We start from the raw sequence: 14,851 nt of genomic DNA on the forward strand, positions 1-14,851 counted from the left end.
CACGTGTATTTTAAAATGGGGTTTTGTATATCTTTCATACATATAGCAGTGCTTCAAAAAGACTTGTGATTCTGTCATCACATAAGTATTTCTCCTCTATTATTTAAACTGATCTTTCAAAAATTATTTTTAAATAGTTGTCTTGTAGTAACATCATGAATTGGTGATTGACATTTTTTTCATTTAAATTTGTGTTTATTATGATGATATCCAGGAAATAAGAAGTGACATATATCCATAAAAGGGTATTTTATATTTTAGATTTTGAAATATGTCATTGAAGAATTGAATCCCACGTTTCTATAGCTCTGCCCTTGTTTTATTTTTAAAGTTTCACAAGATCTGTGTAGGCTTTACATTATTCAAAGATACCAGCTGAGAATGTTTTATAAACATCTATCTCATTAAATCACACGCTTTTTCTGAGTAAAGTCATCTGTGTTTACTTAAATGTATCTACCCAGGTTTTCCTTCTAAGTCCCCTGGGTGACTCAAATTTGACATGTCCCAAAGTGAACTCAGTGCCCCGAAACTTTCTTTTTTCCTGACTGTCTCTATCCTATTTTTTCATGTTTTCCCCAACCTTGCAAATAGCACCATTGAAATACTGAAGCAAGAAAAATCCTGGACCCCAACTCTCCCTGGAATCACCACATCCAGTGACTCATCACCTTTCATATTTTCTACGTGCCTAAAATGTTTTAGAAGTTATGACCGTAATTCACTTTCTACACTTGATTTTGAAGTACTCTTTTGGAGCATTGCATCCCTGATGTTCCCGTTTCGATTGCAGCTGGAATCACTGTTCTAACATATATTTCCAATGATGCAGCACCTCTGCTTAATGAATGGCTCGCCATTACATGAGGGTACAATTCATGTGCTGCCTGACACTTGCCTTCTCTGGCTTGGTTCTGATCTTGCACTTTTGTCTCTCCATACTATTCTCAGGGGTTCTGGTTTACCTCATTCCTTTGGTACCATTCCTTCCTATATCGACTCATACCTCATGTTTTTGTTCCTGATGCCCTTTCTAGAATCCCTTCTCTCGCCTTCCTCTGTACTTAGCATAACTTTCAAGGTGCAGCCCTAACTTTGCAGCATCACCTGAGCTGCATTTACTGTGCTTTATTCAGTTCAAGTGTCCAAAGAGCCACTGATACTTTTCTAACGGTTCTTATGTATCTCTACCCAGACTAGAATTAGGACAACATCTGTTTTTATATTTTCAGCTTCTCTGGGGTTAGTTCCTATGATTCGATGAATACAGTTAATATTTGTGGTCTTAAAAACTGATGGAATGAGTGAGTTAATGTGCAATTAAATAAATGTGCTCTTTTATTAAGTTTTTCTTTTGTTTTTTTTTTTTTGTGTTTATAGGACAAACCAACAAAACCGGCAAATAGAAAAAAAGGAAATGGTATGGATATTATTCAAAGTGCTTCCCAAGAGCACACCAATAACGATCATTTGACTCACGTTGATGGAGTTCACCAAAATAATAGAAGTGGTATTTTAGTGACTACCTATGAATTTTTAATAGCTTCAATGCTGGTAGAAAAAATATACCTGTGTAGATCCAAATGTGATAATCATTTCTATTAAGTACTTTTGTTTTTGCTAAGTTTCTTCACATGTATTACGACTACTACCAACATTACTCTTACAAATATATCAACCTCTGTAATTCTTCTCTACTATTACCTCCATTTGATATTCAAAAATGGAGATAGACTTGAATGTTTATTAAAAATGCATAGTAATAAATATTCACAGTAATGTTTCTGTGACTACATTTTATAGTCAAAATATCAGCATCAGGATTAGGAGAAGAAGAAGACGTAAAATCACCTGGGGATTCTGAGGTACTGTCTTTATTATTATTATTATTATTATTATCGTCATTATTTAAATATCAGCATTCAGTGATGTTGAAACATAAGAGGAATGCTTTGACTGTCCTTTCTCACCTCTGCATTTTACTATACAAATTACTTTCTCATGGTTTGACCTATAATTAAAAAAAGACCTATGTGCTGAGTATAGTAAGACTACATAGCACAATTCTGCTAACTTGCAAGATTCCTGAATTAAGTCAGTGTAGTATAATACAAAACACTGAAGGCTTCAAAGTCATAGGGAATTAGTTTGGGTTCTGAAGTTGTTTCCCTGAACTCAAGAATTGTTAGAGATCGACCTATGGCCAGATATCTGAGTGTGGTTTTTGTCAGCGTGTAAATGTCCTAATGAGATTCAGAAAGAAAATGTTTGGAATGTAGTTTTTTATAACTTGGAACTTGAAAATATAATGCGTGATACTACAAAGTATTATTATATTTGTATTGTCAAGTAGATCCGCAAGGAGCTTTCCAGGGAAGGAAGAGCGTGGTGCATAATAATAAGCAGATAGGATTCTTCTAACAGCACTTGGCTGAGCGCTGGTTTAATGTGCACATACATCCGTATTGTGTCTGTGAAACAATTGACTCTCGCCTTCTTTGCCGTCTTGTTCAGTTAAAACAGCATGCATTGAGTAACTTTCTGCCAACCAACCTGTGGTAATATAAGTACAAAGTAATGATGAGCAAATCTGAGGTGACATCTGGGGAAAGAGCTAGGAAGGCAGTGATTTTGACACATGCGTCTGCGGCCTAATGGTACAAGCAGTGTATTTGAAGGCGGGGAATGTGCTAGCATCCTGGATTGGTCACTTACTGGCTCTGGGATCTTGGAAAACTTTTTACCCTGCCCACGTCAGTGATCTGATTCATAACGATGGAGTCATACTGACCTTTCAGGGTTGTGTAATGAACAGATGTGATAGCAAATGTGGAAACACTTGTATACTGTAGAGGGTGCTGTGGAAATGTAAGACGCAATGATCACAGTGGCTTGTGGTGAATTATTAATAGCGGGACTTTCCGTAACCTGAAGGACAAGGAATGGCAGTGGTGACAAGAAGAGACCGGGGAATTTAGAAGGGGTATGTGAATTTCTAACTTAGGGGTGTTAAGGTTCAGGAGACTGTGATAGGCCATGTCCCAAAGGTCTGTAGTGGTTGGCCATTCTTGAAGCAAATGCTTGTTATTAGATACCAACCGTGTTCCGGGCAGTTTGGCACTGAATGTAGAAGTTGACGGTTAAGCTGTAGTGGTAGCAGGAAAACAAGTACACAATACATGCTTCCTATAAAGGAAACGGAGAATGTTAGGTTAGAGAATAAGTGGGGGTTACAATAGGAATGGAAGTGGGAGTAGAATTTAAGTGGTCAGAAAAGACCTTTCTGAGTATGACAAAAGCTGCCAAGGGAAGCATGAGAGGTAGCCAGTCATGTGAGGGTCTAGAAGCAAAACCCGCTAGACAGAGGCAACAGTGGATCGCACTGCTCATCATTTACTCTGATGTCTTAGAAAGGCCGGGAAGCAGGCAGTGCGGTAACCATCATGAAACCATTCTTATATCTGTTGTTTTGTGTATAGAAGAGAAATAAAATGTGCATGATAAGTGCCTGGCCCATTTTGGATGGTTAGTAAACATATGGTCTTATTTTTCCCCAAAGAAAACTTAGTATAATTTTTTTTGAAGACCTGCATTACTATGTAAAGTTTTGGGCTATTATTTAAAGATGATGTAAATTTAATGAAATATTTTTCTTACTTCCTTACTATTTCATTGAACCACATTTCCTATCAAAATTTTTAATTAACTAGTAGCTTTCTCGGAAACCTTGTTTAGCAAAACGAAGTAGGTTCTAAATTGATCGGTTCCGATGCAACGTGACGTACACCAAGGTTTCTTATCATGTCAACCATCTTATTTTGGCACTAAAGCAGTTCTGTCAGTTGAAATATTTAAATCTTGGATTAAGTGCACTTCTTAACATTTATGTGTCCATACTTATTTTCAAAGTGTCCTCCCATGCTGGTGGGATGCAAACTAGTTTTCGGTGTTTAAAGTTAGTTCCTTGGTGAAGTGAGCGTGGACAGCAGTGTCATGTCTGTGAAAGCCTTTGCTCTGGTTCCATGTGCACTTTAGAGTCAGACAGGAGCCAAATGAAGACGGAAAAGGAGGCTGAGCTAGACAGCGTCTCCAGGCTTTTCTGTTTCGATGGGTTGGTTTTCAAGACATGCTTGTCTTATTGTTCAAACTAATTCCTTTTAAAGGGGGGAAATTCAGATATATTCTTAGAAGGGATTAGAAATCAGTATACAACTCATGATTGATATACATTTTAACAGAGTCTGCCTGAAAGACGTCCACGGAAATATGTTGACCGTTTCTTGTTTGTTGCCAAACGAAGAGGAAAACATGTACTTCCTACAGAAGAAGAAGGTAAGACCTGGATTTTGCAAAAAAGTCATTCACCTGAATGTTGACTTAAAACATAAATGATGTAGTGTAATAGCCAGAGGAAATCTCCACTTAGATGCCTAGTGTGGAAAAGAGAAGTGAAAAGGACAAGTGTTGTATCAGCAACAGATTCAAGTGGGCGTGCAATCACAGGAGATGAATTATTTCTTCCATTTCAAGATATTCTGACAACTGAGGAGAGTCAGGAAATGAAGAAGAAGAAAACAATAAAAGAGGGAATGAAGAATGAGAAAGGCAGAGATTTAGGGAGTCAATAATGGAAGATGAAGCAGGTATATCGAGTGTAAGGTAGTCAATAATTGTTTAGAAAAAAGAAGAGCAGAGTTTTGGAAATGTAGGAAGAAGAGAAAGTGAGCTTCCGGTATCAAAACGTGTGCGAGCGCTTCCTCTTTTGCTCATAGTACGGGCGGCACTGCGGATTGAGGTACACGGCCACTTAGATCTGTTTTATCTGCCATCGATGAACTTAAACCAGTGCGGTCAGCTCTAAATGTACATAACTTAATGCCACATAAAACGCTGTGACTTCATAGGGTAGTATCGTACAGAGCAAAAGAAGAGCATTGGAATGAGACGGAGGGCAGGATCAGTTATGGGATATTCAGGGTGGCAATAACCTGACCAAACGTCCATGAGAGAGTCCGTGACTCCAAATGCAGTTGCATTTCAGGGAGAAATGATGGCAGCAGGTCTTGTATCTGTATGTCTCACAAGCAATGAGGGGGCACGAAGGTGCTTGTCCACAGACCATGCTCTGTGCAGAGAGGGTGCTGACTTCTCTACAGAGAAATCTGCAAGAGGAGGCAATGGATAGTTGTAGACATACGAGGATCGTGGAACAGCATTATTTTGCTTTTCTTTGTGGCCATGTTTATGACCAAAGGGAAGCAAGAAAATGAAGAAATAGGACTGATAGCTGTAAGATACTAGCACTAAACAGAGAGGAAAGAAAAAGTGGTGGGGATAATTCACAGAAAGAATGAAAATGGCTTCATCTAGGTCATTTTGAAGTTGATGAGGAAATGTGAGACAACTCGTTTGGATGCCTTCAGTGTATTTGCACTGAAACAGAAGGTGAGAACATTGCTGCTCCAGAGAATCCTGGAAGGAGGAGGAAGTGCTGGAATGGGATAAACTGCAGCCACTGCTTTATCTCCTCAGGACTCTCAGGCAGCCAAGATACATAGGTTACAGTGGTATTTGTTATTCCAGGGAGAGAAGTTTGAATAGAGCACATGGCTGTTCTTTGCTTAGGAGTTAATTCTTTGATAAGATGGCTGTGTCATAAAAGTCCTTTAAAGTCTAGCATGAGATTCGGAAGGAAACTAAGATTGCAAACAAAAGAAATTGGAGACTTCATTCCCTAAGTGCTAAAATTATGGTTTTCAGTAAATGTTACACTGATTTTCAAATGTAAAAGTTTCTTATATGGAATATTTCTGTGGCTGTTAAATTAAATATTTTTCTTTTCAAATACCATATTTCATGTTGAAAGCTCATCTAGTTTCCGGAAAGAGGTCCATTGGGGGGTAGGTGACAGACATCCTGTGGGGTCTTGGCTTTCTTCTGCAGTTTGAGTTTTGCATCTAACATGTTCTTCCCCGGCTGAGTCCCCGGTACCCCACTTGCCCGAGTGCACCCTATCCGGGTTCACAGCCAGAGCTCCCCCACCCACCCCGGGCATGCCCGGTGCCTGCTCTATTAGCTGCTCTAGGTGGATTCCACTTGCTGGGATGATTTCTCTTTTATAGTTTGTTTCCTGCAGTTCGCCTTGGGACTTGTACCTCCTGACCACACTTTTTGTATGTATTTACCTTTATTGGTCACAATGAAGTGTATAAGCTATATAACGGTATTTGACCTGCATAATTCGAAAGAGTCTCCCACCCCCAAAACCTGGCCTTCCAGTATCAGGCTTGGGAATATCGCCAGAATTAAGGCAATCATTTGCTAAAATTTAGGTTCGGTTTGGGGAAGTGCTTGTAATGTGTTATCTGACTATGTGTTTGGTTGAGAATATTATGAACTCAGCCATTTCGTGATAATTGGTGAGCTTATCAACCTGTGATTTTATGTTTTTAGAATGAATTATTGTTTCAACTATTTATTGAGCAACTACTGTGTATAACACTTTACTAGGTGCTATGAATAAACCAAACATTGCCTATTCTCTTGGAGCTTATTATGGTCTAATACGGGAATTTACAATGCAAGGAGAGGGACCGACAAGTAAACAAATAATTATAAGTTCATATAAATTCTATATAGCAAATAAAAGGGTGTGAAGAGAGGGGAGAAACAACGGTAGGATAAAGACAGGATTCCCTTAGATGGTCACTATAGGATTCTAAGGAGGTGGCACATAGGCAGAAATCCTAGGGATAAAGAATTTTCAAACACTTCCCAGGTCAGTTCAGAATTTAGAAGTGACTCTTAGAACTAACGCTTATACAAGAATATATCATGTTTACTTGTAATAGCCATAAACCTGAAAGTGATTCAGTGTCCATCAACAAGAGAACGGATGGACATAAAAGTTATATTTCCACAAGGAAATACTACACAATTGAGAGGGAAAAAAACATGCAGCGTTGATAAATATCAAAATACATTATGGCGAATTAAAGAAGTCTGTGCATAAGAGTGCATACTGTGTAATTCTATTTGTAAGAAGTTCTAGATAAGGCAAAGTTAATGTATAGTTAAAACAGTAAAGGGCCATATGGTAAATATTTCAGGGTTGGAGACCTTAAAGTCTGCTGTCAAAGTCTGCTGTTGGTGCAAAGCAGCCATAAGAAATATGTAAATGAGTAGATGTGACTGTGTTCCCATAAAACTTTATTTATAATTACAGACAGGGAATCAATATGACCACAGCCCACAGTTTGCCAATGCTCATCAGTGTCTAATAACATCACAAAAGAGGGAAGATCAGACATGTGTTTTTGATGCAAGAAAAACACAACGCTGCTGTGAAGCAGCCTTCACAAGAAAAAATAATAATAATCGAACGTAGTCCCTCATCAAAACTCCAGGTCTGATTATCAATTTACAGGAAATGTAGGAACAGAAGGACATGATAAACGAAACGACCATATTCAGTCAGCAAAATGCAAAACATTGCAAGAAATGCTATAGAACACATGACTTAGTTTTCTATAAAACAACAAAAAAAGAGAGAATAAAAGAGAAAAAATGGAATCTGTTAATCAAACATATTTAAAAGGCTTATCAGCTAGTGACATATTTATCCTGATTCACTAAATCTGATATTTTAAACACACAATGGAATTTATAATAAAGAAATATTTTTAATAATTTTTAAAAGAAAGCTCATGTACATCACTTTTAGATGTAGAAGGAGTCATTGTTGAAACTTCTTGCATGAGGCGATCAAGACACTTCACAATGGTTGTAAAGTAGAGGGTACAAGGAATGCAGGCATACTAGTAGCCCACGTTGGTATGGAGAGAAATGACTTTTTTTATGAACTGGTATTCCATAATTGTATATCCCAGCTCATTTTTACTGCAAATAACAGGTGACCTAGTTAACAGTGGCTGCAAGAAGGATCCAGGGTGGTGTTGGGGTTCAGTGACGCCATCAGGACACCCGATATTGGCCCTTTTCAGCTGTGAGACTGTCAATGTTTTAAGTTTTGTTTGCTTGTCAGCTAATCAGCAACTGTGCCAAACATGTTTTCAGGACAATATCCAAAGACTGGAAGGACCGTGTTTCTGTACGTGGTCATCTTTACTTTATAAATTTTCATTATAGTTGGCATACGATCTATGTTAATTTGACGTGGACAACACAGTGCTTGGCCATTTGTACCTTACGAGGTGATCACCATGTTGCACGTAGTACTGTCTATCAGCCAGCAAAGTTACAAGGGTATTGTGGACACACTCCCTGTGCTGTACACTACCTCCCTGTGGCTGAGGTAGTTTGTACCTGGAAGTTTGTCCTTCTTGTTCACCTTCTTTGTCATCCATCCCCGCCACTCCCTCTCCCCTGGCGTCCATCAGGTTGTTCTTGGTAGCTGAGGGTCTGTTTGGTGTGTTTGTTTGTTTTTGTACTTTTAGATTCCACATGGAAGAGAGATCACACGGTATTTATCTTTGTCTTCTTTCACTTCACATAATACCCTGTAGGAACATCCACGTTGTTGCAAAAGGAAAGATTTGCTTCTTTTTTTGTGGATGAGTAATACTGTATATAAAGGTACACACACACACACACACACACACACACACACACACATCGTCTTTATCCATTCACATATCGAAGGACACCTGTGTTGCTTCCACATCTTTACTATTGCAAATAATCTTGCAGTGAAGATAGGGGTTCACACTGTTTTTCAAACTCGTGTTTTTGTTTTCTGTGGATAAATAATGAGAGGTGGAATTGCTGGATCTCGTGGCAGTTGTGTTTTCAATTTTTTGAGGAATCTTTATACTGTTTTCCACAGTGCCTGTACCAATATATAACCCCATAAACAGTGCACAAAACTTGTTTTCTGTTTCCGCGGCCACATTTGTTATTTCTTGTCAACTTGATCATAGCCATCTAACAGCTCTGAGGTCATATGTCACTGTGTTTTGCTTTGCGTTTCTTTGATGGGTAGTGATGTTGAGCTCTGCGTTTCTTTAATTAGGGTGAAAACTGAGGGGCTCGCATTACACCCCCCCCCCATAACATTTACAGGTGGAGTACGCCACATGCTCTTTCCTACAACACTTAGTGGTAAACCAGTCACTGTGATTAGCTTAGTACAATCATTTTCTCTCTGGAGCTGGGCAGAGGCCACCTTCTCTGTGTATTGGGACAGTAAATATCCACACAGAGTCGTGGTTCTCAAGGGAATGAAGATTAAGGAGTGGCTAGTGGGCAGGGAGCCAGCAGCGGTGACTGCAGTGGAGCCAGGCAGACCCTGTACCGTGGAAGGAAACCGCAACAGGGGGTGTACAGATAACACTGGAATCACAAAGTCTTTTATATTATCTTGCGATGGACATACAGCACAAAGAGTCTGCTTCCTGTGCTGTGTGGTGTTCTAAAGCACAGTGCCCATCTACCCAGCTTCCTAATGAGAGGGTGCTTCATCCCAAAGTGAACACTCTAGGCTGAAGAGCTGGGCACGTTGTACTGCGTAACAGGAAAATAAGTGTACACTGCTGCAAGTGGGCGTGGTGATGGAATGAGGAACATCACGCGATTTCCATTTGCCAATGTCAGTGTAGGATACTCATTCTACTAACTGAACCATTTTCTCTCCATCTGATGAGTGCTGCTGAGTTTTATAATCAGTGCAGTAGTAGTTGACTTTTAGGTGTCAAACCTTGGTACATGCCGTTTATGTTTTATATCATTTGATGTTACTCACGTATATATTATGAATATCTAAGAGAAGTAAAAATTCATAATGTGTGAATTGCCTACCCATAGTATGATTAATATGCACTCTACTGTACTCTCCAGAAATCCTTTTTATCACAATACCAGTCTGATAAGTTAAAGTTCTGCATTTTTCTATTGTGGATTTAAAACATGTTTTAATTCTTTTCTTTAATAGTGGGCAAGAGTTCTAAGAAGGACCCTGCAAGCAGGTACGATTTTGTGGATTTCTAAACATGGCATGTTCCCTGAGGGACTGCAGATACCAGAACCCCGCAGTGATTGAGTGTTCTGATCTGGGCGAGACCCTGCCTTATCTGTGTCACAGTTGTTAGCTCATTTGTCATCACAATAGCTTTGCAAAGTAGCTGTGCTGTTCAGGCTACTTTTTATTAGTTACACATTGTGGTCCAGGAGGTTCATTAATTGACCCATGGTTCCACAGTTACCAAGTGGCTGACCTGTGATTTGACCTTCAGCCTGCCTGGCTTCCCAAAGCCATTCTCTTGTCCCTCAGCCTGTACTGAGAAGTTCCTGGGCAACTCTGGAGTCAGGATTCAGACGCAGGTCAGAGGAGCTCAGAGAGTCCAATTTAGTCATATGTTAATGCTGATTTAGAGTTGTTCCTAAGAAAGCCGGTTAGTCCAAGCATTTGTCTTCATATACTGGACAGTTGTAGCAGTAATGGGAACCTTGTTTTCAGCATCAGAATTTAGCCCAGATGCGAGTTAGCTGTGGCCACAGAACCACAGCCTTTACCTAAGCAAGACCTGATCAGTCAGGTGGTTTTGGGTGTGATGCCATCTGTCCTTCTGGAGATGAATTACTTCTCTGTACGAGAAAAATACCTATGTATTGGCCATGTTGGGTTAATGAAATTCAGCATCAAATTAGAGGATATTTCTAATTGATATCTCTACTAACAGACTTCCCAGTTGGGTTTCCCTTCATGGTGGTTCCTTTACCTGGTTTTATCCAATTTTTTTTTCTTTTTCCCTAAAGGCTTTCTTCTTCTTCCATGAGTTTTCTTCATTTTTTACTTTCTTACCTGCTTTTTTTTGCTGTTTCTCTTGTTCTGTTATGTTTTCCATTCCTACCAGCTAAGTCGTCCATTATTTGGTAGAAGCAAAAGCACCTAGAATATCAGGGCTTTAAGAAAGCTTAGGAGTTAATTATTTAAAACACCCTCTACTAATTTATGCTATGATTAACGTTTTGGTCAAGTGTTTGTTCACCTGGAGAGTTTGTAACTCAAAGAGATTAAAGTGACTTATTTGATTCTAAATGAGTGATGGAAATGAGATTTGAGTTCAGATTTCTAAGCCCATGCCTTTCCTACTTGATCATCCTGTTGGTGATTGTTTTACTAATAGAAAGGTCTAATGAACGCAGTGGAAGATGATCAGAATGGAATTAGTAGCAGAATTCAAGTTTCGAGACACCAGTGTTTCGCAATAGAAATACGGATTTTAGAGTAGAGATCACAAATCCGATCAGGCACAAGTAATCAGAATAGTGGGGTTTGTGACAAGTTAACACAAATCGAAATATGGTTGACACAGGATGTTGGCAGTTGTCTAGGAAAGTAGATTAAAATAAGGGTTTCAAGGGCGTACTGCTCAGGTTGCTGCTTTTTCATTGAATGGTGGAAACAGGAAAATTCAAGGTTTCTATCTGAAATATTAAAATAATTTGGGTCACTGGAAAGATTCTCTTTAGAGCCACTAGGAATGTGGTACCACCTACCTGCACCCCAGCTTACAGAGGGGCCTTAGATCCCTTTCAGACCTAGGTTACTGGAGAGATCGTGAAACTACAGAGATCTGTGGCACTAGGCAGGTGTCTCGTCACCTGCACCGCTTTTCCCAACTTGCTCATGTCCTTCCCAGCTGCATGGAGGGTTGGGCAGAGGAATGACGGACTGTCAGATCAGTGATGGAGTTGGGGAGTTGGTAACATGCGTGCGTTGGGAGTGGACGACACAATCTCCATTTAGCCTGCTTCCCAGGAGCAGGGAAATAGTGGGTCATTTGAGGTCGTCCTTGTTTCAGGAGTCTGTGCCTTCACAGGCTGAAGATTTCAAGGTTGGAGGTTGCCAGGGAGCCCTGAGGATGAGAGATCTGGTAGTGGGAAGGCTAACAACATACACATTTGTTCTTTGACTTTTGTGCTTGTAACTTGCAAACATTTCAGGGAACTCACTGTATTGTTTTAGCGTTCAAGGAAAGAATGGGGTCGTCTTAGTCAGTGTTTTTCCTGTTAAAGAACCAAGACTGCCATTTCTGAGTCACAAAGATTAGTCTTTGAAGCAGGGGCAGACACTGGAGAAGTGCCAGCATATCTTTCCACCACGATTTAGGTCATGAGATTCCTCACAGTTCAGGTTACAAAAGTTATGTCAGCCATTAATTGGATTTTCAGTTCAGCCTTCAGGACTTCCGGTGAACACAAAGTAATCTCGGCCTTTGGCAATACATTCGCTGTGACTATTTGCTATGGCAACTTAGAGTGTATCTTCACATTATTTCAGAGGTTGGGAGAGTTGGAGGCAGCAATAGAGCACGGAAAACTGTTTTAAAACAGGCCAAATTTTAATTCTATCCAGACCCTTCATTTGATACGCAGATAGCTGAACTACCACACCATTTTTGTTGTTGTTGCTTTTGTAAAGGAAGCAACTCGCTTATTTTTTTTCTTTACCCCACAGTCTTCCCTGCAAACCTGGCATTGAGGAGTCACCGTCTACATCACAGGATAAAGTCTGCAATGTTGATTCCAAGGTAAAGTGCGCCGGTGTGAAATTAAGTTTCCTGCTCTGGATTTGGTTTTGTGTAGTACTTTCTCTTACAGTGTAGTAGGGGTCCACCTAGCATTGGTTTATGTTCGTAATAGAAAATTGGGTGCAGTAAACCAGTTTATAAGATAGGACCAGTTGAGGTGTTCTTTGTTTGTTTGTTTGTTTCTTTGTTTTAAACCCTTGTAAGGACTGAAGATAGGGACGAAAAAACAGAATGGGCTGGAAAATATACAGTGATAGGACAATTATATTGGGAAGCTTCCCACAGTAGAGGAGATATGATATTGGATGAAAGGGAAAGATTCTTAATGTGACATTTATTTACACCAACATGACCTTTATACACTTGCCTAAATGAAGTCTTTAGTGGATCCAGTGACTTATTGTAATAGTCATGAAATCTTTATAGATGATGTAATACAGAATTGTACACCTGAAATGTATGTAAATTTACTAACAATTGTCACCCCAATACATTTAATAAAATCAAAAAAAATAGTCATGAATTCTCCTGAAGCCTTGCAGTTTTAAAAGTATATAGCATATAATATGTAGGTTCATTTTTTTTTTACACTTTTTATTTTGGTATCATATAGTTGTCAGGAGGAAATGTTTTCTTGTTTCTCTCTTGTTACATGTTTCTTCAGTTACATTCATTAACATTTGATATTATTTTATATTAGTTGCATGTGTGCTGATCCATCATTGAGATTAAAACAACAGTAGAAATTGTTGAAAGTACAACTGAAGTTCTTTATCTCAAAACCCATATTGAAAGGGATTCCACTGTATGCTAGATCATTGTATTATGAACATATTTAAATGTCTTCATCTAATGGAAAAGTACATGTTCTGCCTAAAATGATGATTCTAGAAGCAGTGCTTCTTAATAACCGTATGGTAAAATGTCAGTTTTCAGAAATTTTTTCTTGTTGTTTTTAATTTTTTTTATTTCCGTTTCTGTTGACATTCAGTATTATGTTAGCTTCAGGTGTACACCACAGAGGTCCGTCATTTATGTACGTTACAAAGTGATCCCCTATGAGTGTGGTGCCCCGGCCCCCATACGTAGTTATTACAATAGTATTAACTATACTATTTTTGCAGTACTTCTCAGCCTCATGACCTTTTTGTAACTGCCTATTTGGAATCTTAATCCTTTTAACTTTTTTACCCGAACCCCAAAAGACCTCACGGCGGGCCTTGATCGGTTTGTTGTCTGTATTCATGATTTTTTCTCTTTCTTTGTTCATTTATTGTGTTTTGGATTCCACAAATAAGTGAAATCATATGGTATTTGTCTTTCTCTATGTGATTTATGTGACTTAGATAAAGACCAGCTAGGTGTACCCATGTTGTTGCCAGTGGTAAGATTTCAAATATTTTTAAGTGTCCAAGTAATATTTTAGTGTATACGACGCTTGACAGTTAAGTTCGCGAACTCATCCTTGACTGAATGCTGCATACCTCATTGATGAATATCAGTATCATCACCTTCGATGTATTCCCCTTGGGAAGCCATGTACTTAAGCCAGCGCCTAGTTCACCCTCCGAAGCAATTGTGGAACTCTTCCTGGAATGGCCATCAGAGCAGTTGTCATATTAGCCTTGATGTAATGAATGCCATTAAAATGTCTACCTCTCAATATTTTCTTCATCTTTGGGTAAAGAAGAAATCACTAGGGGCCAGATCAGGTGATTAGGGAGGGTATTGCGAAACATTTATTTGTTTACTGGCTAAAAAGTCCCTGAGACACAGTATCGTGTAATATGGTGCATCGTCGTGATGCAAGAGCCATGAATCTTTCTCAAAAAAATTCAGGTCGTTTTTATCTAACTTTTTCACGCAGCCTTTTCAGCACTTCCAGACAATCAACTTGGTTAACTGTTTGTCCAGTTGTACAGATTCATAATGAATAATCCCTCTGATATCAAAAACGGTTAGCAACTTGTTTAGACTGTTGGTTTGGGCTGACGGAAATTTTGGTCGTGGTGCATTGGCTGACATCCAATGTTCACTTTGACGCTCTGTTTCAGGGTTGTATTGGTGCACCCATGTTTCATCATCAGTGACAACATGGCCCAAGACATCGTCCTGCCTCCCCAAAAGGTGCTGGCAAACTTCACGCTACTTCGGGAATATTTTTGCACACACCTTTCTCATGCCAATATTTTCAGTTCAGATTTTCCTAACTGTGTCTCTATCGATGTTTAGTTTGGTACAGAAGAAAAAAGTCACAATCAGAACCACGATTCTCACGCACAGTTCAATGAATTTTGCGA

The 14,851-nt window shown here is 39.2% G+C and overlaps 2 protein-coding genes across 22 annotated transcripts in view; both read left to right on the plus strand.

Moving 5' to 3' along the window:
* LOC308496052 (aldo-keto reductase family 1 member C15-like) overlaps positions 1–14,851 on the plus strand; it is a gene marked incomplete at its 5' end in the record, with an annotated part of 236,040 nt that overhangs the window by 73,755 nt on the left and 147,434 nt on the right. The window lies entirely within an intron of this gene.
* LOC308500436 (ankyrin repeat domain-containing protein 26-like) overlaps positions 1–14,851 on the plus strand; it is a 185,809-nt gene that overhangs the window by 31,595 nt on the left and 139,363 nt on the right. For 17 of the 21 annotated variants that reach the window (XR_013993729.1, XR_013993730.1, XR_013993731.1 and 14 more), the window contains exons 9-13: positions 1,381–1,420; positions 1,804–1,865; positions 4,239–4,332; positions 12,479–12,551; positions 14,606–14,678. Coding sequence is in view for 18 of the 21 variants with exons in the window: in XM_081055282.1 (XP_080911408.1) it covers positions 1,381–1,420; positions 1,804–1,865; positions 4,239–4,332; positions 12,479–12,551; positions 14,606–14,678 (342 nt within the window). In the remaining 3 variants the exon portion in view is untranslated. Of the gene's footprint in view, positions 1–1,380; positions 1,421–1,803; positions 1,866–4,238; positions 4,333–9,949; positions 9,984–12,478; positions 12,552–14,605; positions 14,679–14,851 lie in introns of all 21 variants that reach the window. The other 4 variants (XM_081055285.1, XM_081055284.1, XM_081055276.1 and 1 more) reach the window with 2 other exon arrangements.

Source organism: Rhinolophus hipposideros, assembly GCF_964194185.1.
Source record: "Rhinolophus hipposideros genome assembly, chromosome: 1".
Taxonomy (NCBI): Eukaryota; Metazoa; Chordata; class Mammalia; order Chiroptera; family Rhinolophidae; genus Rhinolophus; species Rhinolophus hipposideros.